The 24979-nt window shown below is 43.9% G+C and overlaps 1 protein-coding gene across 5 annotated transcripts in view; it reads right to left on the minus strand.

Annotated features, from left to right (window-relative positions):
* The window catches only part of RALGAPA2 (Ral GTPase activating protein catalytic subunit alpha 2), a 383681-nt gene that overhangs the window by 347922 nt on the left and 10780 nt on the right, over positions 1-24979 (minus strand). For all 5 annotated transcript variants that reach the window (XR_012903061.1, XM_075925792.1, XM_075925789.1 and 2 more), the window contains 2 exons: positions 20871-20981; positions 19544-19593 (listed from right to left, as the gene is read on the minus strand). Coding sequence is in view for 4 of the 5 variants with exons in the window: in XM_075925792.1 (XP_075781907.1) it covers positions 19544-19593; positions 20871-20981 (161 nt within the window). In the remaining variant the exon portion in view is untranslated. The remainder of the gene's footprint in view (positions 1-19543; positions 19594-20870; positions 20982-24979) is intronic.

Below are 24979 nucleotides of genomic sequence, written 5' to 3' on the forward strand. Positions count from 1 at the left end.
CCCCCACAGTTTCCAGACACACACAATTTTTTTCTACCATTGCAACACATTTGTTTAAACAACTGAATCGCTGGTGGGTGATGACATTTTTTAGTGTAAAAAGTACAAAAATAATAAAGCACTGTAAAACTTAAAACAAAAATTCAGTTTTCTCCAAATTTCAGTTGTGTTTACTTAGCCTCCAGACTTCTTGAGTACCCCTGAGGGTACTTGTACCACTGGTTGAGAAACACCTACCTAGATCATCCCTGAAAGATACGTATCTTACTTGCTCTTAAATACCTCCAGTGATGGAGATTCCACAATGTACGTAGACAATTTATTCCAGTGTTTAACCAGCCTAACCATTAGGAATTTTTTTCCTAATGTCCAACCTAAATCTTCCTGGCTGCAATCTAAGACCATTACTTCTTGTACTATCCTCAGAGGCCAAGAAGAACAATTTTTCTCCTTCCCCCAGTAACAGCCTTTTAGGTACTTGACAACAGCTATAATGTCCCTTCACAGTCTTCTCTTTTCTAAACTAAACAAACCCAATTCTTTCAGTCTTCCCTGATAGGTCATATCTTCATTTTGTTACTCTTCTCTAGACCCTCTCTAATTTACCCACATCTGTTCCTTTTCTACCATGGAATCAAGGATGCAGACTCCAAAGTGTGTGGGGGGGGGGCAGTAATGGAGCATGCACAGGGACACCACTGGCTGAAGAACCATTGTTACTGTACAAGGTGAGTAACTATTACTTCTTTGAGTGCTGTCCCCGTGGGTGCTTCACTTTAGGTGTCTGTAGAGCAGTGCCGCATTGGAGGAGGCTTTGGCAACATGGTTGTAGTAGAGAGAATAGGTCAGCATGTCCTACAGAGGTTACAGGAACAGGGCCTATTGTTATGGCATAGTACAGGGGTCGGTAATCTATCACACACTGATGGCACACAAGCGAATTTCATTGGCACATGAGCAGGAGTTCAGTTCAGCCCCGCCCCTCCCCTCCCTCTGTCTGGAAGAGCAGGGAGCCTCCACTGCACTTTGAGCCTCACAGCTGGAAGGTACAAACAGGGAGTTCAGCTGACCCTGGGGGCGGGGCACTGTCAAGCAGCTGCTAAATGGAGCTGCTCCTTGCTTGAAACAGAGCAGCAAGATAAGGAGGTGTTAATGGCTTTGTTTTACAAACTCCTAAAGAGACAGACTGGTGCCTAATGGGAATTGCAATTATTTTCATTTGACTTTTAATGGGAGTTAGATGTCTGGGGTTTTCTGGAGTGCAAAGCAGGTTAGGCATGTATCTGCCTCTTCAGGCACCCAAATACCTTTGTATATTTAGCTCTAGATCTAAAAAAAACAAAGCTAAAGGCTCTGATGTGACTTGTCAACAAAAGTGTAACGCGTGATTTTTCCCTGAGTTACCAGAATTGGCTGAAATATGACCTATTTTCACAGATGGGAAAAACCAAGTATTAACTTATGGATTTGTTTTCATTTCAAACTATGCCAAATGGACCCATTTTTTAATTTTTTCCCCTTTTCAAAATGTCTTACATCTTTTATATTTTTCCCGACCCCCCCAAGAAGTTAGTGACATTTGTCCTTTATAGAAAGACCCTCAAAAAACTGCTGCTAATAGTTAAAGACTTTGAAATCTGAGTTAGTGAAAAGATATGCCATTTTTTATATAAGAGGAACCATTTTGACATTGTCGACAGTTTGGAATGAGAGTTTTGTTTTAGAAAAGTGATAGAAATGTAGCCGTGTTAGTCTGGTGTAGTTGAAACAAAATACTGGACTATGTAACACTTTAAAGACTAACAAGATGGTTTATTAGATGATGAGCTTTCGTGGGCCAGACCCACTTCCTCAGATCAAATAGTGGAAGAAAATAGTCACAACCATATATACCAAAGGATACAATTAAAAAACAACATGAAAAGGACAAATCACATTTCAGAACAGAAGGGAGATGCGGGGGGGGGGGGAGGAAAGGAAGGTAAATGTCTGTGAGTTAATGATATTAGAGGTGATAATTGGGGAAGCTATCTTTGTAATGGGTAAGAGTTTTAGAAAAGAGTCCTTTTCTGCTCTCTAAAAGAAAAATAAAAACTTTAAAACTTTCGACCAGCTCAATGTTGCACTCAGACATTCGAGTGCATCTTCAGCTCCCCTTAGTGCTACCAAGAGATGTGTGCACAACACACCTTACAGCAGCAAGTTTTTAACTGCAGGGCAGACCTACTCTCAGCACAGTAGCTCAGCTAAAGGTATTATGTGTATATTTTCTTGAGCTGTAACTTACAACTCCAGTTGTAGTGTAGATGTACCCTTGGGGGCTTACCTGAGCTCACTCAAGAAGTCGGTTATGGAACCAAGAATTAAGCTTGCATACCCCAAAGTAGGAACAAAAATGATTCTATCTTAATGAACTTTTAAATCCTGTGTAACTAAAATGGTAAGATCTGCATCGTAACTGATGTATTAATGAAGCTACTGAAAGTAGGACTATTATTGACGTTTAAAAATATCCAACAGCACGCAAGCCCTTAAATAGAAGTGAATAAGTTGAATCTCGACCCTCCACTTTGGAAAGGTTGCTGACCCCCGGCATAGTGTTTAGTGAAGATATGGTCATAGGACAGAGTTGTAGCCCTGCAAATGTCCTGCAAAGGTACATCTCTTTGGAAGGCAATGCATATATCTATGGTTCTAATGAGTGAGCTGTTATATGCTGCAGAGGTTGTTATGCAAGGTGTAGCAGGTGTCAATGCCGGAGGACAGACATTGGTAGGTATCACTTTTGGACGGCTCAGCATGGACAGAAGGAGTTTTGGGGATCTTCAGAAAGACCAGGTCCTATCAAGGTAGAAAGCGAGGGCTCTTCTAATGTCCAGCATATGAAGGGATGCTTGTAAGTTGTATTTATGAGTGTGATGGGGCATCTGCCCCTCACTGGCCCTTTAAGGGTAAAAACCCAGCCCTGGGAGAGGGCTGAGAGCAAAGCCCTCAGCTGAGGCAGATACTGCCAATTATAGGGCCCAGCTGGGGGCTGCATAAGTAAGGGCTTCAGGAAGCAAAGAGGAGAAAGACTCTTGATCTAAATGGGGAGCAGAAGGGACCTGGTTGCCAGGGAAGCTGGGGGCTTCCTGGGACAGAGAAATGTTGGGGAAAGTCAGGCAGGGCTAGGGAGCTCTGGCCTGGCCTCACTCCAAGTTGCGGGGCCTGAAGCAAGGCCTCAGGGTTCTAGGGCTGCAGGAAGGTGGCCAGGACAGGCAAAGGCAGCAGGTCCAAACCCCCTTGCCAATAATGAGTGGCCATTCCAGACTATAGTTTGCCCCTGAGTTAAGGGGCTAGATGAAGACTGGCAGTGGGTCACTGAGGCAAGGTGGGTATAGGGAAATTGCAGCTTCCCTGGAAGGGGAGGACCCCAGAGTACAGCAAATGATAAACACACACATACACCCCTGGAAGGGGACCGAGAGACATTGGAGTGGGCATTGCCGGAAGGCAGTGTACTGAAGAGGATCCTGTGGTCCGAGAATGATGCAGGTCAGAGCCGGAATGTGACGTGAGGACACAGAGGACACCCACCAGAGGGAGGTGCCCTGTTTCTAAGCTAATTGGCAGTGCTACCAGCAGGAGGCACTGAGTGACCTCCCCATGACAATAAGGTTTAGGGGAAAATGTAGGTAGGAAGATAGGTTAATTGATATGGAAAGTGGATGCTACTGTAGGTAAAAATTTGTCCTTCATAAATATATTTAAGAGGGGGAGGTCTGCCATAAGAGCTGTTATTTCTCCTACCCATCTTGCCGATGTTATGGCAACAAGGAAAGCAACTTTTGACATATGAAAGAGGGAACAGATGGAGCGATGCTCAAAGGGAGGTCTAGTATTGGAGTACAAAGTTAAGTTCCCACAGAGGTGTTGGTTCACGTATCAGTAGATATATGTTCTGGCTACCGGTTAAGAATCATTTAATTGTAAGATGCAAGAAAACTGAGAGGCCATCAATTGGTTCATGAAATGTGGTGATTGCTGACAGATGAACTTTAATGGAGCTGAAGGATAGACTGGACTCCTTCAGCTGTAGGAGATGATCCAATAGAGTGGAAAGAGGAGCTTTGGTTGGTGATGTAACATGTATGTGTTGGCACCAGGCAGAACAACATGTCCATTTGTAAAGGTGGAAGGTTGGCAGCTATTTAAAAGAATCTGTTTTACCCTGAGCAAGAGCGCTTGGTATGCTGGAACCATGGAGCAGCCAGACTTTGAGGTAAAGAGCTATCAGATTGGAATGTAGTGTTTGACCACAGCATTGAGATAACAGGTCTGGACAGTTCAGAAGTGATTGGGGAGTGAGACACAGTTCAGGCAAGGGAACCAGGTCTGCCTGGGCCAGGTTGCGACAATTAGGATGATGCCAACTTGGTCTTGTTGGAGTTTGTGAATCACCTAGCTTACAAGTGGCAGAGGTGGGAAAGTGTAGAGTGGAGTTGTCCACGTGATTAAAAAGGCATATCTGACAGATCCCTTTATGACACCCAGCAAAACTGGTGCCATTTGTGGTTTGTGCAGATAGCAAAGAGATGGATGTCCAGATGTCCCCATACGTGGAATATTGTCCAGATAACTGACAGTTGTAGCTCCCATTCATGTATCTCTGAAAATACAACTGAGACCATCTGCCATAGTGTTCTGTACATCCAGTAAAGTAGAAAGTCAAAGGCGTGATGTCGTGGCAAATATATCAGTTCCAAAATTTTACCACTTCCACACAAAGGGAGTATAATTGCGCCCCACACTGGTGATTTATATAGCGCATGCAATTAGTGTTGTCTGTAAAGATGCACATGGTCTTGCTGTAAATGGTAGATAGGAAGTGTTGTCGGTTGTTGTGAACTGCCCTGAACTCTAAGATATTGATCTGGAGTCAGGCTTCATGTAGGGTCCATTTGCCTTGCACTATTTGTTGGTCGAGGTGGGCTCCCCAACTTCAGATGGAAACATCCAGAGTGATAATGTGAGATCATGAATCCTGGCAAAAGAGGACACACTTTGCATGATATTGCATGGTTTTGTCAACCATTCTAAGGAAGAGAAGACCTGTGGCGGAAGTGAGATTCTCTTGTGGAACATATCACAGGAAGGAGTATAAACAGTGGTAAGCCAGTGGAGGTGACGCACATGGATTCTGATGTATGGCTGCCATACATTCATGGTCAAATACATCTGAGAATTTGAAGGTAGACCCATACTGTGGTAAAAGGGCTAAATTGGACTGTGGCAATGAGAGAGAGAAGCATTTTGAATCTGTGTTGTGGCAATATGGCGTTGGATTTTACAGAGTCCAAGTGATCCCCTATGAATTTGAGGACTTGAGTTGGGACGAGAGTTGATTTTTGAAAGTTTATCTGTAGACCTAAGGCTTGGAAGAAAGATATTGTTATCCGTAGCGTGAAGAGTGGTTTGTGCTATGTTTTGCCTGATTAGGCAGTCGCTGAGATAGGAGAAGATTATTACTCCCTAGCACCAAAGATGCACTGTAACGACGGACAGAGTTTTCTCAAAAACCCTGGGGGCCATAGACAGGCCAAAAGGTAGGACCCAGTACTGGCAGTTATCAATACAGATGACAAAATGAAGGAATTTCATGTGCACTGGACTGTGATGTAAAAATAGGTATAGTTGAGGGCTGAGAATGTCTCCCTTGTCTAGCACCAGAATAATGGTAGAAAGGGTAACCATATTGAATTTGTGGTTGATGATGATCTTGTTAAGCCTCCTGAGATCTAGTATAGGACTCCATCCCCTGGTTTTCTTTTGGATGAGGAAATAATTGAAATAGAACCCTCCCCCATGAGATGGAGCTGGCACATATTCCACTGTTCCAATTTGGAGAAAGTGGTGTACTCTAGGCATAAGTGATCATGGGAAGGGTCCCTGAAGAGGGACAGGGAAAGAGGATGGGTTCATGGGGCATATATAAAAGGGATCAAGTAGCCAGAGTGGACAATCTCTAGAACCTTTCAGTCTGATGTGATGTTTTCCCAAACGTGGATAAAGGGATGGAGGTGGTAAGGTTGTACAGAACATGGTTCCAGTTGTGGCACTGTAGTCTAGGATGAGGATCCCAGACTACAGTAACTTATAAAAGGTGTAGTGTTTGCGTTTATTAAATGGGGCATAAAGCCTAGTTTGTCAAGGTGGCCTGTGAGTCCTTCATAGTGTGTACAACTTTATCTGTTTTACAAGTGAAAAGATGGGACTTATCAAAGAAGAGGTCTTCTGCTTTCACCTGGAGTTCCTTAGGAATTCCCAAGGCTTGAAGCCAGGATGCTATGTGCATGACAACTGCTGTGACAGTTGTGTGAACTGCAGTGTCCGCAATATCTAGAGTAGCCTTTTGCTCAGGGAGATGCTCCACTAGGTCTTGAAGCATGGAATAGTAAGAGTAGTTGTAGTTTACAAGGAGAACTGAATAGTTTGCTACTCGAAGTTGTAGTGTGCCAATGAATAGACTTTGCAGCCTAGAAGGCCAAGATACTTGCAGTTTTTATAATTCAGTGTGGACTGAAACTGGGGTAGCTTTGCCCTGTGGATTACAGTGTCCACAACCAGGGATTTTAGAAGACAGTGGGAAAGTCCTTTTCCTCTGTCAGGACAAAATAATATTTATCAGCCCTTTTGTGGCTAGGGGAAGCTGATACAGATTTCTGCCAAATGGTATCGGTTGGCTCTAGAACAGTATCATCCATATGGAGGGATATTTTTGTGGTCATCATGGGTTGAAGAATTTTTAGAAGCTTGATTTACAAGAAGTTCAAGAAAAGCAACACAATCTCTTGTGCGCATGCTAATCTCTTAAAGAGATCTTGGAACTGCCTGAGATCATCCATAGGGGTAGGTGATTGAGGAATTACAAACTCGTTAGGTTAGGAGTAGTGTAGGGGTGAGTGGTCTTCAGAATAAAAAAAAAATCTGCATATTCTTCCATGGGTTCCTCCTCGGGGACTTCTGAAGTGGCCTGGGGCATAGGAGACCTATTTACTGTCTTAGCTGGAGTAGGGGGTGTAATGCCATGGGGCTGTGTGGGGAACAGGAATCCCAGGGTGTCCAATGCATGGAGTAGGAAGGTAATGGGCATGGCCATGGGTAGGTGCACCAATGAGGCAGCAGTGAACCATAGGAAGATCTAGTAGGTCCTTGCTCCCATGGAGGCCTCTTGTGGGTGGGTGAAAAATGTTGGGAGGAGAAGCAGCTATCCTGCCCATCTACTTTGCCTTCATCATCCAGTGTGGAGAGAATGGGCAAGTGTGGTGACAGTTGACCAGTGCCAATGGAAGAGCAGTTGTTGCCGAGTACTGGGGACTGCAGTACTTAAACTTGTATATTGGTGTAGTGGAGAAAGTGGGTCGGTGCCAAGGACTGTTTTGGCATCATATATTTTGGTGCCATTCTAGTTGTAGTAGCTGGTGCCAAGGGGTTCACAGTCACCAGTGCTGAAGTATGCAGTGGTGTTGAAGGCGATGATGCTGATGATGGTGGCATATCCACACAAATGGGCTTCAGTGCAGCTGATAATGTCAACAGCCACAGTGGTGATGGCGTTGCTGATGTGGAAGGCTTGAGTATTGGCTCTGAGACACCTCTCTTAGGTGCCATCAGCTGTGCCAAGGCGGTGCCAGAGGTACCAGGTTTTCCAGCAATGCTAGCCCTGGAAGAGCTCAGAATCAGGGGCAAAAACTTTACTGGATAAATGTTCATTCTGCAAGAGTCCTGCTTACGGTAGATGAGTCTCAATTTTTTGAAGACGTAGAAGTTTGAGCCTTGTCTTTGGAGTCTGTAGCTGGAGGGCCTGTGGATGGGTGTTCTTTTGGAGGGATTTCTCAAGAAGGATCATCTTAAGCTGGAGTTTTCTGTTGTTCCAAGATTGAGCCTTCTTGCTGCTCCCAAGCGAGAGCATTTTAGAGCAACGTGTTGCTCCCCAAGGCAACAAGCACGAGACGAGTGGCCATCAGAGACTTGAATGGGGTCTCTGCAGGTGACAATTCTGGAAGCTCGGATATCTGGGCATAGCAGTGAATGAAGATTTAATTTCTCTTTCTGATTTTTTTTAAGAAAGAAAAATTGAGAAAAAAATAAAAGGGAGGAGCGAGAAGAGGGAAAACATGACTCTTCATCCTCTAAAAGAAAAGTTCTCTCTCTTTTTGTTTTGTTTTTTGAGCAAGTAATGAAAAGGAACTGGGCAGAAAGGAAATGAATAATAAAGAGATTACTTTGTCTTCAGATGAGGGAGTGCTGAACTGCCAAGTACTGTGTTTTCTGCCAAGGAAGGCACAGAAGGAACAGGGGAGGGAGCTGCGCTGCATATGCGGTCAAGAAACAACTTGTTCCATGAGGTAGCTGCTGCGCATACGTGGCACAACCATACCCTGCTAAGAAAGTTCTCTGACCGCCAGCACAAGGACACACCAATACCTGAAGTGGAGATCTCAGAGGGACAACACTTGAATAATCAGAAGATTCATGGTGCTCCAAAAGTGCTTGGAGGGAGGGAAAGAAGCAGGAAGTACTAGCCTCCAGAGCCCAGTGCACAAGAGGCATAGAGGAAGGGGGCAGAGACAGGATGCACAGGCTGCAGGTTGAATCTCAGTGGGCTGCAGGCCACAGGTTTCCCACCACTGGAAATCAGGTGGCCCACTCACTTGTCTTGGTTGCCCATTGCTGCTTGCTTTGCTTAATAGTCTTTGCTGCTAGACTATTCATTGATGTTTAAATTTTTCCAGTTACAGACTAACTTGGCTACCCCTCTGAATTCTAGATCAGTAACTGGTTAAAAGGCAGGAAACAAATGGTAGCAATAATAGTCAGTTTTCAGTACGGAAAGAAGTAAACAGCAATGCCACACAACGATCTGTACTGGGGAAGAATCCTGTTTGACATTCATAAATTATCTGGGTAAATGGGTAAACAGAAGGGTGGCAAAATTTGCAGACCATAAAAAAAATTACTCAAGATACTTAAGTCCAAAGCCAATTGCAAAGAGCTGCAAAGGGATCTCACAAAAGTGGCCAACAGGGCAGTAAAACCACAGATGAGATGTAGTATTGACAGATGAAAAACAATGCATATATATTTTAGAAATGAAATATCTGTCTGTCCATCTGTTTGTGTGAGAACTCCTCCTAAACCAGAAGTGACTCTTCAAAGGAAATGCAGCTCTTCAAATGAAAAGCTGCAGCTCCCACATCTGCGGCTCTTCTCATGGTCCCATTCTGACCTTTTTTCCTTGTCTGGGCAGGGCGCCATTTGGCGCAGCAAGATCTGATGCTGCGGCCGACAGAAGCCTACTTGGGCCATATTCAGCTCGTAAAGGGGCAGCGGGTTGTTTTTTTCCTCAAAAACTTCTTTCCCTAGGCTCTTTGCGCTGCATCCACCATTATTTTGGCTCTTCATCTGTAACTGGTTGGCCACCCCTGTCCTAAACTGTAACAGCTACGGCCACCAAATTTGGTAGGCTCTGCATGTTGCTGACCAGGCCACATTCTACAGGTAAGATTCCCCTCCCACCCTGCAGCTACAGGTCCTGGACATTGCCTCGACACCACACACCCTGCTACAAGGTCTGGGAATTACCCCTCCTGCCTACAGGGGCCTGCACAATCTCTCTCCCCCACTGCTCCATACAGGCACATGAATATTCTCCCCCCACCCACTGTGAGAATCCTGTAGGGCCTAGCAATTTCCCCTTCTGCCACCCCCCTCAGATCATGGGGATTCCCTTCCCCCCACCTCCTCAAAGTGTCTAAAGATGCCCTCCTTCTCCTCTTCCCCCGCCTATCCTCTTGGTGTTTGGGGATTCCCTCCACCCCCCCATGGCTCCTCATGGAGCCAGGCCATACCCTACTTCACCACCTCCATGCTGCTTCTCTCAGTGTCATTAGAATTGGAAAGATATAGAAAAGGGAAATAAAAATAATTAGATGAATGGAACAACATCCACATGAGGAGATATTAAAAAAGAATGGCACTGTTCAGCCTGGAAAAGAGATGATTAAAAGGGGATACAACAGAAAATCATGAATGGCGTGGAGTGTGAATAAGGAAGTGTTATTTATCCCTTTACACAGCTTTCCCTCTGTTGCGTAAAGGGATAAGAACCAGAGGTCACCTGATTAAATTAATAGGCTGGAAGTTTAAAACAAAGAAAGGAAGTACTACTTTACACAACACAGTCAACCTGTGGAACTCTTTGCCAAGGGATGTTGTGAGGGCCAAAAGTAGAACAGTGTTCAAAAAGAATTAGATACACAAATGGAGGGTAGTTCCATTAATAGTTATTGGCCAAGATGGTCAGGGATACAATTCCATAATTTTTAGTGTCCTAAATCTCTTACTTTTACAAGCTGGGAATGGATGACAGGATCACTTGATAATTGTCCTATTCTGTTCATTCCCTCTGAAGCATCCAACACTGGCCACTGTTGGAAGACAGGACACTGAGCTAGATAGACTATGGTCTGACCCGGTACAGCTGTTCTTAAAGACTAGATAAAAGTGAAGTCTTATCCTACATAGATAAAAGGAGTTCTTCCCATCAATGTAGTTAATCCGTCTGTCTGGGACACATTAACTAGGTCAACAGAAGAATTCTTGTGTCAACCTACCTATGTCTACACTAGTGTGTTACAGACTGACCTATGACTCTCAGGGTATGAATGTCCCAAGCAACATATCTTGGTTGAATTAATTTTAAAGTCTAGATTGGGCCTGTATCACTTACATGCCTAAGTCTCATTGAAAAACAATGGGACTTAGAAGCTTTCTAAATTCATTACAGCATATGTGCTATTATATATTCTGAATGTTCCTAAAAAGGAATTTTAAACACATTTAGACCCTACTTTGAAAGCACTTCATCTTTCATTGCTGCATGCAAGGCCAAATCCTGGCCCTACAAGCATTTTCTCTCTAACTTGACAGTCAGCCACTGTCAGTCCTTTCAGTTCTCCTCAGAATCATTTCCTCTCGTTTTAGCTCTCTCTTCCTCAGGCAGTCACAGAAAATGAAGCCCCTTTTCTACCTTTAGGTTTCACACACTGAAAATATTGCTGTGATAAGTAAAATACATTTACCGAGGGGGGGGGGGAGCGGGGGGTGAAGGAATCACATTTGCATTTTTATTCTTTCCCCCTTAATTCCTCTGTTGATTTCCCGACTCAAAGTTTCAGTGAAGTCTTCAAAGACTCAGATTTTATGCCTTCAGAAAAAAAGTTTATTTTTGTTCTCACCTCTTGTATGAGTCACCTAGGATTCTCTCAGCTGATAGTAAGTAGTGCAACTATGACAATTTTCAATTTTGGGAGTAAGGGAGAAACCAGGCTTGGAACTCCATCAATGATTACTTCTGTTTTAAATTCAATATATATTAAAACTTTGCTTTGAGGAGATTTATTTTATTCCAAAATCTTCAGGAACTCTGCACTAAGTCAAGTAATTTCTTGCTCGCTCTTTTTTAACTGCTTGATCTAAGGACAGCATCAGTAGCTTCTCCAACTCCAGGTTCCACCATGCACTCACCCTCTAACCTAGTTGGATAATTTTAAATATTTTTCAGGGCTTGGATTTTACTTAATACTGTTTGGATAGCTTTAGTTACAAGAGAAATAAAAGTAAATCAGTTTAAATATTGGATGCCTGTCTTCACCACATTAGCCTTGTTTCGACATTTTTAATTTTCACTCAAAGCTGCAAATCTTCAGAGGGTGGCAACTATGTCCATCTTAAATACTTAGGAAGTTAATAGAGGGACCATCTTTTATGGAATGGGATCAGAGAAAATTGATAATGGAAACGGATTCTGTAGATGCTATTGAGGTTCATTCTGTCATCCTCAGTGGGTCCACCTGTCTGGCTTAGGATCTACAATTCTTAAGATTTAGGCCTGGTCTACACTTAAAAGTTAGGTTAACATAGGTATGGCAGTTCTAGTTGTGAAAAAATTCACAACAAAATTGAGTCATGCCAACCTAACCCCTAGGATAGACATGGCTAGAAAACCAACTTCCATTGCCTTGGAAGGCATCTATACTATGTTGCTATAAGAGATGTAAAATCCCATTAAGTTTAACTGGTTAAATCATTAAATGGGGCCGGGTGGGGAGGGGTGTTCCAGCTCAGTCTGGGAGTCAGCAGCAGCAGCAGCAGGAGTAGGAGGGATGCCCGTGCCCCCCTCCCGCAGCTGCCATCTCCCAGCCCAGATGGACTAGGAACTAGCAGCCCTGCACCTGTGATAGGCCATGGGCAGGAGGTATCACCATTACCCTTTAAGGATGATACTTACTAGGTAACCAGTTACTCATTCACATCCCAAGTTGCTACAATGGCACAGCTGCACTGCCATACCTGAGCCATTGTAGTTCCCACATTGATGAACACAGGCCTAAACTACAAACAGGATTTTTAACAAGGTGTGTGTGTGTGTGTGTGTATTTATGTGTACTTACACACACACACACACACACACACACACACACACACACACACACACACAGTTCCATAAAAAATAAATCAAAGGAGGTCAAATGGTTTGTGGATGTTCTGACCAAGAAGATTGATTTGAGTATGTGTTTTAATTCCACAACCAGATGGGTCACACCCCAATTCCTCCTGTGACAACCCACATTCAAATGAACTTATGGGCTTTCTCTTATTTCTGTTCAGAATTCAGCATGTCCATCCACCTACATTGTGGATTACTGTAGACTGCTATATTTTAGCCTCTTTTCCCTCCTTGAAGTGAATATGCAAAGCACATGTGTCTCCATTTGAAGTCCAAGAAAAACGAGATCTTAAAATATGAATGTTTTAATCCAGTGGTCCCCAACCTATTGGGGCTGCCAGGTGCCCGGGGGCGGGGCCGCTCACATGCCGGGCCTCACATGCACCTCGGGGTGGGGCCACCCATACGCTGTGTGCTCGGAGCTGGTGCCACCCATGCTCCGTACTCCCGGGGCTGGCGCCACAACTGTGCTGCACGCCCAGGGGTGGAGCCGCCCATACGCCACGCGCCTGGGGCCGGAACAGCCCATGTCCCGTGTGCCCGGGAGCGGGGCTGCCACTGCCCATGCGCTGCATGCCCGGAGCCAGCACCTGTGCCACATGCCCAGGAGCCAGCATCGCCCATACACCTCACGCTCAGGGCCGGTACAGGCCTTGCGCTGCGCATCCGGGGGTGGGGCCACCTAACCACCGCGCGCCCGGGGCCATCACCAACCATGTGCTGCACACCCGGGGCCGGTGCCGCCTATGCGCCCAGGGTCTGGCACCGCCCATGCGCTGTGCGCCCGGGGACGGGGCTGGCCCCGATCACTCAGCAGGCACACAGAAATGGCCCGGCGGGCGCCATGGCACCCGCAGGCACCGCATTGTGGACCACTGTTTTAATACATGCTAGCTGCAGTCTTATCTATATCCCAGAAATTGAGAACAATAATTCACATCTCAAAGGCTATTGTTTCAAGCTGTTTAATCATTAAAACTGGTTTTTTGCACTCCAAAATAACGATCACCCTACCAAAGCCTCAAAACTTCTTCCTCCCTCATTGTCTTAAAGCTATCAAGATCCATGAAGAGCAGTCTTGTGTTAAGTGTTTGAACAGTTCCTTGCACAGCTGGGTTCTGAGCCATGATTTGGGCTTTTAAGTGCTACTGTGATGCAAACAATAAATATAGCATAGACCAGTCATCCTTATAAAAATTCAGAAACCAGAATTTCCTCTTTCCTCTGTCACCAACAGTTGAGATGCACTTTCAAATGAATATTAAGTCACTCACTTTCCCCCTCCTGTTAGTAATGTTTATCCTCACATTTTTCCTCACTTGCCTTTACCTCTTATGCTCTAAAAAGAATGAGTAGTCCTGTGGCACCTTAAAGACTAACAAAAAATATACAGGTTCATGAGCTTCCACGGGTAAAACCTACTTCATCAGATGAACGGGTTTACCCATGAAAGCTCATGATCCTATATAAATTTATTTGTTAATCTCTAAAGTGCCACAGGGTTACTTATTGTGTTTAAAGTTACAGACTAACACAGCCACCCCTCTGAAACCTCATATGCTTTGTTCACACTAGAAAGAAAGAAAGAGGTGTTAAAAGATGTGTTAAAATACAAATTGCCTAGCAACATAACTGTAACTATTTTTAAATCGCTTTTTATTTAAGAAAAAAAAATCTGATCCCTGTGTGAATTCCAAATGATGTTTCCTTCCACATGTGTGTACACACACACATATATATACACACCAATACAAACTAGCAGCTAGCATACTCCATTCTTTGCACACAGCTAAGTTCCAAATATAGAGTCTCAATTTCAGAAGGTGATGTGCAAGACTGATAGATATGTGCTGACATTTAAATCTCAGCTTGAGTTTGCACAGCTGTTCAAAAAAAGTCTTTTTCTGTGAAGAGCAAAAATTAGATTCAGCTCTTGATGACACTGTCTGCACTGGAGAGCTGAATTGCTTGTAATTAGTCATTTTCTGCACCAGTTGAAACACAAACAGTCCAGTGCATCCACATTAGGTACGCTGATTGGTTATCTTTCTGCCAGACACCCACACTGGCATTGCCTTAAACTGTTTCATTTCAATGACTTATGAGTAGTTATCTTCACCACAGAGGGGTGTCAGAATCCAATTATTCGTTAGATCTTTCTCTAGGTACCTTCCCCAGGCCCTGTGAAGGGTAGAAATAGGGAGTGGGAGAGGAGATAACAGCACATTTTGGACCCCTCCCCAGCAACACTTCTCTAAGGGAAATAACCTACCTCTGACAATGGCACCAGCAGCCAACGAACCACAGCTGGTTTTCTAGCTAAAGACCAAAAAGGGGAAGGGAAGGCACCAGTGAAGAAGAAGGGACCTTTCTAAGAGAAAGAAAACACCGAGTAGCAGCCAATGAGCATTACTCAGGTGAGGCCTTCATCTGCCTCTGCTACTCTGCTCTCATCTGATGCATGAAAATTGTTTCACTAAGGGTACATCTATACTGCAACGCTATTTTGGGATACCAGAGTATCCCAAAATAGCTATCCTGCATCTTCATGGCAAGGCCGTTATTTCGGGCTCGCTATTCTGACATCCCTGTAAACCTCATTCTATGGGGAGTAAGGGATGCTTTGGAATTGCACTTTATTTCAAAATTTGACACTGTGTAGACAGCACCAAATGATGAAATAAGCTATTTCGAAATAGCATCGAAATAAGATATGCAATTTGCGTAGCTCAAATTGCATATCTTATTTTTATTTACCGGTCAGTGTAGGCACACCTTAACTGGGGACATGAGCAGAGGGAAACTCAGAGCTTGAGAGCATTTCTGGAGGGAACTGGCTAGAACCCTTCATAAAAGACGATTACTTACCTCGTAACTGTTGTTCTTCGAGATGTGTTGCTTATGTCCATTCCATCTAGGTCTGTGCGCGCCCTGTGCACAAGTTCCGGAAGCTTTTTTGCCCTTAGCAGTACCCGTTGGGCCAGCAAAGGAGCCCCTTGGAGTGGCACCAGCATATCCTAGCATATAAACCCCTGCTTGCCCTCCATTCCCTCTGTTCCTTCTTGCTGGAGATTCCGACAAAGGTAGAGGTGGGCGGGATAGGAATGGACATAAGCAACATCTCTCAAAGAACAACAGTTATGAGGTAAGTAACCATCTTTTCTTCTTCGAGTGCTTGCTTATGTCCATTCTGTCTAGGTGATTCCAAGCAAATCCCTAAGGAGGTGGGGTGGGAACCTAGAGCAAAATGGACTGCAGCACCGCCTGACCTGCTGCTGCGTCCTGACTAGCCTGCTGTGTGATGGCGTAATGCTTGGCGAAGGTATGGACCAAGGACCAGGTGGCTCCCCTACATATGTCCATGATCAGCACCTGGGCCAGGAAGGCCATGGAGGATGCCTGAGCCCTGGTTGAGTGGACTGTGAGAGGTGGAGCTACCTTCCCTCTAAGGTTGTAACAGGTCCTGATACACAACGTGATCCATGACGGAAGGCACTGAGATGAGATCAGGGAACCCTTCATTCTGTCTGCTATGGAGACAAATAGTTGAGTGGATTTGCGAAACGACCACGTCCTGTCTAAATAAAAGGCGAGAGCCCTCCTAACATCCAGCAAGTGCAGCGGTCTCTCTCTCTCTCTCATCTGCATGCGGCTTAGGGTAAAATACTGGTAGGAAAATCTCCCGGGACACGTGGAACATAGAAACTACCTTACGGAGGAAAGCTGGGTGGGGGTGCATCGTCACCTTGTCCCTAGAAATCACCGTGTACGGTGGTTCCGAGGAGAGGGCCTGTAGCTCGGAGACCCTTCTAGCCGAGGTAATGGCTACCAGAAACACCACCTTCCATGAGAGGTTGGAGAGAGAACAGGCAGCCAGTGGCTCGAACTGCGGGCCCATAAGCCCCCGCAGTACCAGGTTCAAATCTCACTGGGGTATAGGCTGCTGGACATGGGGGAATAACCTGTCCAACTCTTTCAGGAGGCGCTTTACGATGTCATGCACAAAAACCGACCTGCAACCCTCACCCTGGTGGAAGGCCACAATGGCCGCCAGGTGCACCCTAATTGATGAGGTGACTAACTCCTGGCTCCAGAGGTCGAGGAGGTAGTCTAGAATAAGGGGAACCGGGGCCCTTTCCAGAGCTTCCCCTTTCTGGTTGATCCAGACAGAAAACCTTTTCCATTTGGCTAGGTAGGAGTATCTAGTAGAGGGTTTCCTGCTTTCCATGAGCACCCTCCTTACTGGGGTGGAGCAGAGGAGCTCCCTATCCTGCAGCCACTGATCCTCCAGGCCTTGAGGTGTAGAGAATGCAGGTTCGGGTGGCACAACCTCAGCGCTGTGGGACCAACCCAGCAGCCCCCCAGCTACTCTGACCCAGGCGTCCTGATTCAGCCGCTGCTGAAACTGACCAGCGGCTGACTCCAGGAAGCTGACTTGGGGCTGACCAGAGGCTGACTTGGGGACACCTGGAGCAAAGCAGCTGGGGTGCTGCCGGGTTGGTCCAGTAGCGCCGAGGAGCGGCGCTGCGGGACCAACCCGGCAGCACCCCAGCTGCTCTGCCCCAGGCGTCTCCAAGAGCAGCTGGGGTGCTACCGGGTTGGTCTCACCGCACCAAGGGTCGGTGCTACCGGATCAACCCGGCAGCACTCCAGCTGCTCTGCTACAGGCGTCCCTGATTCAGCCGTTGCAGAAACTGACCAGCAGCGGCTGAATCAGGGATGCCTGGGGCAGAGCCGGACTATCGGAAGGGGGGGCTATGAGGGGTCTGGGGTGGCATCCCCCCCATCCCATCCCAGACCCCTCATAGCCCCCCCTACCAATAGTCTGGCATATCTGATAATCCGGCACCCTCTGGGTCCTAAAGGTGCTGGATTATTGGAAGTTTACTGTACTATCTATTTACACTATCTACTAACTATCAACTGTTAAGTACTTCCAACAACAACTATTTACACAAGAAAGGCTAAGGGTGCACTTGCAAAACAGTCACAGGTGGAAAGAAGGAACTGAGGGGGTGGAGGGCCAGCAGGGGGTTATATGCCAGCGCCACTCCAGGGGGCTCTCTTGCTGGCTCAACGGGTACTGCTAAGGGCAAAAAAGCTTCCGGAACTTGTACACAGGGCACACACACACCTAGACGGAATGGACATAAGCAAGCACTCAGTGAAGAACCGCAGATATCCACTTCATATCCAGGGATTTCGCTTCATACCCATGGATAGTGGAGTGGATACCTGTGCAGGCTGTCCTTCACCCCACCCCAGCCATTAGGCAGGGTGCCAGAACACGTCCCTGCACTGCCCTCGGGGAAAGGATGCAACAAACTTCATCCTAGCTCCTCCTGTAAGGAGGATTTAAGTGCCAGTTCTGCCCGGCACCCCTCCCTCTTGCCTGGTGAGGACTGACCTAAGCAGCCATGGCCCTGGGTCCCTGCTGCCTCTTACCCCTAGTCTCTGCTTTCATGCTGCCTGCCTCTTCCCTGCATGACCCTCCTGCCCCCTCCTCACTCATCTGTGCTCTCCTTCCCTCCCACCCCCAGAAGATTTGCTGTGTGGGTGCAAGTAAAATCTGGATCACAGATTGGATAATGAGTTGAGCCTGGAGGATGCAGATCAGATGAGGATCTACATTTTTGCATCCATGAAGGGCACTAGTAATGGGGAGGTGATGTGGAGGTGGTTTACCAACTGAGGTAGTTATGGAGGAGAGCTGATAGCACTAATCTTGGTACTTCCATGCCATTGCTGAGAGAGCTCCTCTATCAACCTGCATTGAAATATTTGAGGCAGGAATAAAAAAAAGTGTGTGTGAAATGTTCCTTAAAACTGAATTAGTTGGCTGTGAATGTTTTGATCTTTCAATTGAGCAAGGAGGAACAAATATTACTGAGCATGATAAGTTTTTCTGTTATAGAGAAGGCCTAAGACACAATGTGGAATTCCAAATACTGAGATGATAGGAACTTCAGAAATGTGTAGCAAGTCTGTGCTCCCCACAATTTTCTTTTCAGCTTGCATTTCTTCAATTAGGGCAGGAAAACATCTGTTGGTGGTTCGACAAGATAGAAATGTACACAGGAAACATGACTCAAATTTAAGGGGATATCTTACAAAGCTATTCTAATTTATTTTCAGCTATTCCATCTCCATAAATCACATCTTGCTACGAGCAAGCAAACGCTCAATCCCTTAATAGTCTGACGCATCAGACTTAGAAAAATGAGATGTTTTGATTGGCCGGTTAAATTTTATTTTTCTTCTTGTCTGACATAGTTACTGCAACATAAAGGGTGGTCAGTGCTTTGAAAAAATAATAGCTGAAAAGTGTATGTAGGGAATTTTTAACTGCAGAAAGTTAAAGTATTTATAATATGTTTAGAAATAATGCATCACTTTTACACTATAAATATCATCTCATTCAAGGCACTGACAGAGAAAACACTATTAAATATAGAATCCCCAGCAATATATATTAACATACAGAATATTTATCTCCAGATTGTAGTGTATATTTCTACAATATTTATGGTATAAAATAATTTAAATGCGATTTTTAGTTATATTTTTCATTAGCATTCATCAGAAAGCCTGAAAGGCTTAAGTCAAGAGATTTTTTTAAAAATCCTTTATTCTGACTGGGAGAAACTGATGAATACAATATATAGAAGTGATTAAAGACCAGAAGAGTCTAGAACTAGGCTCCATATAATGTTGCAAGACAAAAAATGGCTTTTATTTTTGTTTTGAATTTCTTAGATTTGGATATTACTCAAGCTCCTGGTATTAATTAATGTACCATAAATACAAAGTTTATTTCAGAACATTTAGATTTAAAAGAAGCGATACCAAATAAAGGGCCTGAATCTCTACTGACTGGCAACTAACATTTTGATTTGTGTTAAGTACAGGTATAAATAACTACACAAGGAGCAAAGAAGTTAAGAAAAACATGTGTAAGTCTCATGGAGTAAACAATGTAAAAAGATAACTTACTTCAAAAAGAAACAGAATGGAGTCCAGTTCTTCCCTTTGTGATTTATTCCCTGCAATACAGAAAAAAATATTGCATTTTTGTTCTACAACTGCAAGAAAATATAAAAAGGAACAGAATGTGGGGTTTTTTATTTAAGTGAACTGAAAGGCTTTGAGCCAGTGTAGAAAGAAATCTCTCCATATTGCAGTGTATTTAGCAGCTATCAATGAATAACATCTAAAAAGACCAAATCCGCAAACTCGTATCTTCCTACTTAACTTGAAGCATACGTATAGTTCAACCAAAGAACCTTCATGTTAACTGAAGTCAAAGGAACTATTCATTTGTACAAAAGTGAATTTCTGCAACAAGAGATGGAAATATTTGGTGTACTTGATTTTTGTACATAAACATAATCCACATTAAATTCATCACTGCAATCTTTAAATAGTTTCAGTTAATGAAAATAATGTATTTGAACATACACATTTAGCAAATATGTTTTTTTAAAATCAACCATCTGAAGTTTATTTAATCCTTTCCTTTCTTGATAAGGCCTTGTCAACACACAAGCAGCACAGATTTAAATTGTTTTTAAACAGATTTAGTTAAATCTGCACAAATTCAAAACCTAAGTCTCAGACAGAAACAATAATCTCCCTGTAGCCCAAACTTTGGCACTGAACTTGTTGAAGACATTTATGACACTTTCCTTGTTTGCATGTCCCATTAGACTGTTTCCCAGCTAGCAGGCTGACTGTTTTAGATACCATGCCTATCTCCTCCCATTCATTGCACAGGAAATTTAGATGTCCAATTCAGGCTTTGTGGACCCCCTTGCCATTAATTTTTAGATGCCTAGAAAATAACTTAAGAATTGCAACACTTCTGTCGAGGATCCACAAAGCTTCCCTTTATTAAAGATAAATCCAGATTCTCAGAATATAATTGAGAATTTGAAGGAAAGCAATGAGTTGAAAAGTTCACTGTGGAGTCAGGCATTTACAGAAGTTTCGAAGATTTGTCAGCAATTTGTTTTTCCACTCTGAGCTGTGTGTCATGTGAGGAATATTTTAGAAATAAATATTAATGGGGACTGCCCCTTCCACTGAATGCCCACCCCTTCCATGTGAGGCCCTGCCCTTTCCAGGGACAGTGTCAGCCCACAACCACTACCCGTTGGCCCCCTGCAAAAAATTATTGCCCACCCCTGATGTAGAGCACTATTAATACAGCAAGATATGGAACACAAATCAATTAGAGATTGTATTGTATTAGAATGCTTTTGAAATTGAATAAGAACTTGGGGTTTATGAAAAATCCTGGCAAAACAGTAGGACAGATTACCTTTTTGTTTCAAGCTATTTTCCAGTGTTATGAAGTTTTCATAGAAGATAAAATAAATTTGAGAATAATTGATCTCAAAAAATTGCTTCAGGTCACTTCCATCTGCAATATCTGAAAATTAAGGAGAAGTACAAGATAAAACAATGTAACTTACAAACATCAGAAGTATGAAGCCAGTGTTTTCTTAATTAAAAAAATCTTAGCATGAAAAATTCACTATTGATGTAGCAATAATAGAACTATCACATTAATTTTCTATAAAATACTTAACATTAAATTTATGCTGTGCTACTAATGTCCAAAACATGGATATTTAAATTCTTTCACTTACCTTTATCAAAGGGAACTGAAGAAAATTGGATATTTAAAAAAAAAAAAAAAAAAACCACCAAAACCATTCACAATTCTTCAAGCACAAGTTTTGTCTTATTTACCAAAAACAAACAAAACAAAACAAAACAACCGACAACAACAGCAGTGATCCAGACCCTCACACTTGTACATATATTTGTGGTAAACAAACAGAGTCAAAAAGGTTTCTGACAGGCCAGCTACATGTGCAAAAATAATTTCAAATTAAACTGCACTGATAGCACATACAAATTATGGACATTATGGAGAACCATTATACTGTTCTGGATACGGGAGACAAGGAATCACCCGCTCAGGCAGAAGAGAAGTCTTGTACCCCCAAGGCTGGAATGTCAGCAGCCACCACTGCGAGGAAGAAACGTAGGGTAGTGGTGGTTGGAGACTCTCTTCTGAGGGGGGATGGAGGCACTCATCTGCCACCCTGACATGACAACTTGGGAAGTATGCTGCCTGCCAGGTGCCCGTATCTAAGAAGTTACGGAGCGACTGTCGAGGATTAGCCGACACTGGCTACTACCCCATACTACTCATCCATGTGGGCACTAATGATACTGCAAAGTGTGACCAAGAGTGACTACAGGGCTCTGGGAGTACAGGAGGTATTCTCTTCAGTCCTTCCTGTCAAAGGTAGGGGCCTAGGCAGACACAGGTGCATCCTGGAGGTGAATGCCTGGCTGTGAAGATGTGTTGCCAGGAGGGATCTGGCTTCCTTGACCACGAGATGCTGTTCCAAGAAGGAGGACTGCCAAGCAGGGATGGGGCTCACTTTTCAAGGAAGGGGAAGAGAGTATTTGGATACAGACTGGCTACCCTAGTGAGGAGGGCTTTAAACTAGGTTCAATGGGACCAGGTGACCAAAGCCCACAGAGAAGTGAAAAACATGGAGACCTGGGAGATGGGACAGAAATGGAAGGGATCATGAGCTAAAACAGCAGAGATAAAGGAGGGACAAGGCAGAACTGGGGGGCAAAACCAAGTCAGTATCTTAGATGCCTGTGAACAAATGCAGGAAGTATGAGAAATAAACAAGAAGAACTTAAAAGTGCTAATAAATAAACAACTATGGCACAGTTGATATCACAAACATTTGGTGGGATAATACACACATTTGGAATATTGGTATAGAAGAGTACAGCTTGCTCAGGAAGCATAGGCAGGAAAAAGGGGAGGAGGTGTTGCCTCACATATTGAAAATGCATACACTTGGAAATGGACATAAGGAAACAGACTTGTTGAGTCTCTGGGTTAGGTTAAAGGGGGTAAAAAAAAGGGCAATGTCACACTAGGGGTCTACTACAGACCACCTAACCATGCAGAAGACATCGATTAGGCTTTTTTAAACAACTAACAAAATCATCCAAAGCACAGGATTTGGTGGTGATACGGGACTTCAACTATCCAGACATATGTTAGGAAACTAACACAGGAGGTCACAGATTATCCAATAGGTTATTGGACTGCATTGGAGACAAGCTTTTTATATGAGAAGGTTGAAAAAGCTATTGGGGAAAACTGTTCTAGATTTGATTTTGACAAACACAGAGGAGTTGAAAACATGAAAGTAGAAGACAGCTTGAATGAAAGTGATCATGAAATCAGAGTTCATGATTCTAAGGAATGGTAGAAGGGAGAACAGCAGAATAGAAATATTGGATTCCAGGAAAGCAGATTTTAATAAACTCACAGCAGTAGTAGGTAAGGTCCCATGGGAAGCAAGACTAAAAGAGGAAAACCAACTGAAGAGAGTTGGCAGTTTTTCAAAGGGACATCATTAAGGGCCCAAAAGCAAACTATTTCATTGCATAGGAAAGATAGAAAGCATAACAAGAGATCACCTTGGCTTACCAGGATATCTTACATGATCTAAAAATAAAAAAGAAGTCATATAAAAAGTGGAAACTAGGTCAAATTACAAAGGATAAATATAAGCAAACAACACAAGCATGCAGGGGCAAGGTTAGAAAGGCAAACTCACAAAACGAGCTCAATCTATCTAGAGATATAAAAGGTAACATGAAAACATTCTACAAATAACATATATTAGAAGTAAGAGAAAGACCAAAGACAGGGTATGCCATTGCAAAGTGAAGAGGGAGAAATAATAACAGGAAACTCAGAAATGGCAGAGTTTGACTTGTTTTCACCAAGAAGTTTGATGGTGACGGATGCCTAACATGGTGAATGCTAGTGGAAATGGGTTAGGTTTATAAGTTAAAACAAAAAAAGAACTAGTTAAAAATTACTCAGAAAAGTTAGATGTCTTAAAGTCACCAGGGCCTGATGAAATGCATCTTAGAATACACAAGGAGCTGATAGAGTAGGTATCTGAGCCTTTAACTATCATCTTTGAAAAGGGCAAATATAGTGTCCATCTATAAAAAGGGAAAGAAGAACCACCCAGAAAACTACAGACCAGTTAGATTAACTTATGTGCCAGGTAAGATAATGGAGCATATACAGTAATTAAGGAATTCATCTGCAAACATCTGGAGGATAGTAAGGTGATAGGTAACAGCCAGAATGGATTTGTAAAAAACATATCATGTCAAACCAATCTGACAGATTTCTCTGATACGATAACAAGCCTTGTGGATAAGGGAGAAGCGGTGGACATGGTATACCTAGACTTTAGTAAAGCACCTGATACAGTCTCACATGACCTTTTTTTAATCAATAAACTAGGCAAATACAACTTAGATAGGGCTACTACAAGGTGGGTGCATAACTGGCTGGATAACCATTAACAAGGAGTAATTATTAATGGTTCACAGTCATGCTAGAAGGGCATAAGAAGTGGGACCTGTTTTGTGACCTGTTCTGTTCAATATCTTCATCAACGATTTAGATGATGACCTAGAGCAGAAGTGGGCAGGAGGAGGCTAGAGGGCCAGATCCTGCCCCCCAAGCCGCCAGACTTGGCCTATGGCCACCTTGCCAACACCCTTACTACAGAATAGGAGCAGATGCTTTAAATAGCAGGCTGCTAATTGCTCTGCATGTTGGGCAGTGAGGAAAAAGCTTGGCACGCTGTCCTCTCCCCCTAGCAAAATCCCCAAACTCCCATTGGCCAGTTTCCGGCCAACAGGAGCTGAGAAATTTTCCTGAAGGCAAGGGCAGCGAATGAGGCCTCCTCTCTCCCTCCCTCCCTGTGCTGGAGCAAGTCATATGGAACAGCCCACAGGAATGGAGTCTGCAGAACTGCTGGCTGGGAGCCACTTAGGTAAGTGCCTCCCACCCAGAGCCTACCTGTGCCCTGCCTTATCAGCACTTAGAATCATAGAGCTGGAAGAGACCTCAGAAGGTCATCAAGTCCAGCCCCCTGCTCTAGGCAGGACCAACTAAATCAACCCGGCCAGGGCTTTGTCAAGCCGAGACTTAAACACCTCTAGGGATGGAGACTCCACTACTTCCCTAAGTAACCCATTCCAGTGCTTCACCACCCTCCTAGTGAAATAGTTTTTCCTAATATCCAACCTGGACCTCTCCCACCATTGCTCCTTGTTCTGCCATCTGTCACTACTAAGAACAGCCTTTCTCCATCCTCACTTTCATGGGGGAGTAAGTAGTGAAATGCCTAATCAAAAGATAAACTAATTAACAAGAGGGCAGATAACCACTCACAATTATTATTGTTATTCTGAGATAACCATATGTTTTTTTGGCTACATCCGTTTCCTTCCAACCTATTTTGTTTCTAAAATTCTCTTGCAGAAAACAAAGAAACAATCTGCCACTTT

This window comes from Pelodiscus sinensis, chromosome 3 (assembly GCF_049634645.1).
Source record: "Pelodiscus sinensis isolate JC-2024 chromosome 3, ASM4963464v1, whole genome shotgun sequence".
Lineage (NCBI taxonomy): Eukaryota > Metazoa > Chordata > Testudines > Trionychidae > Pelodiscus > Pelodiscus sinensis.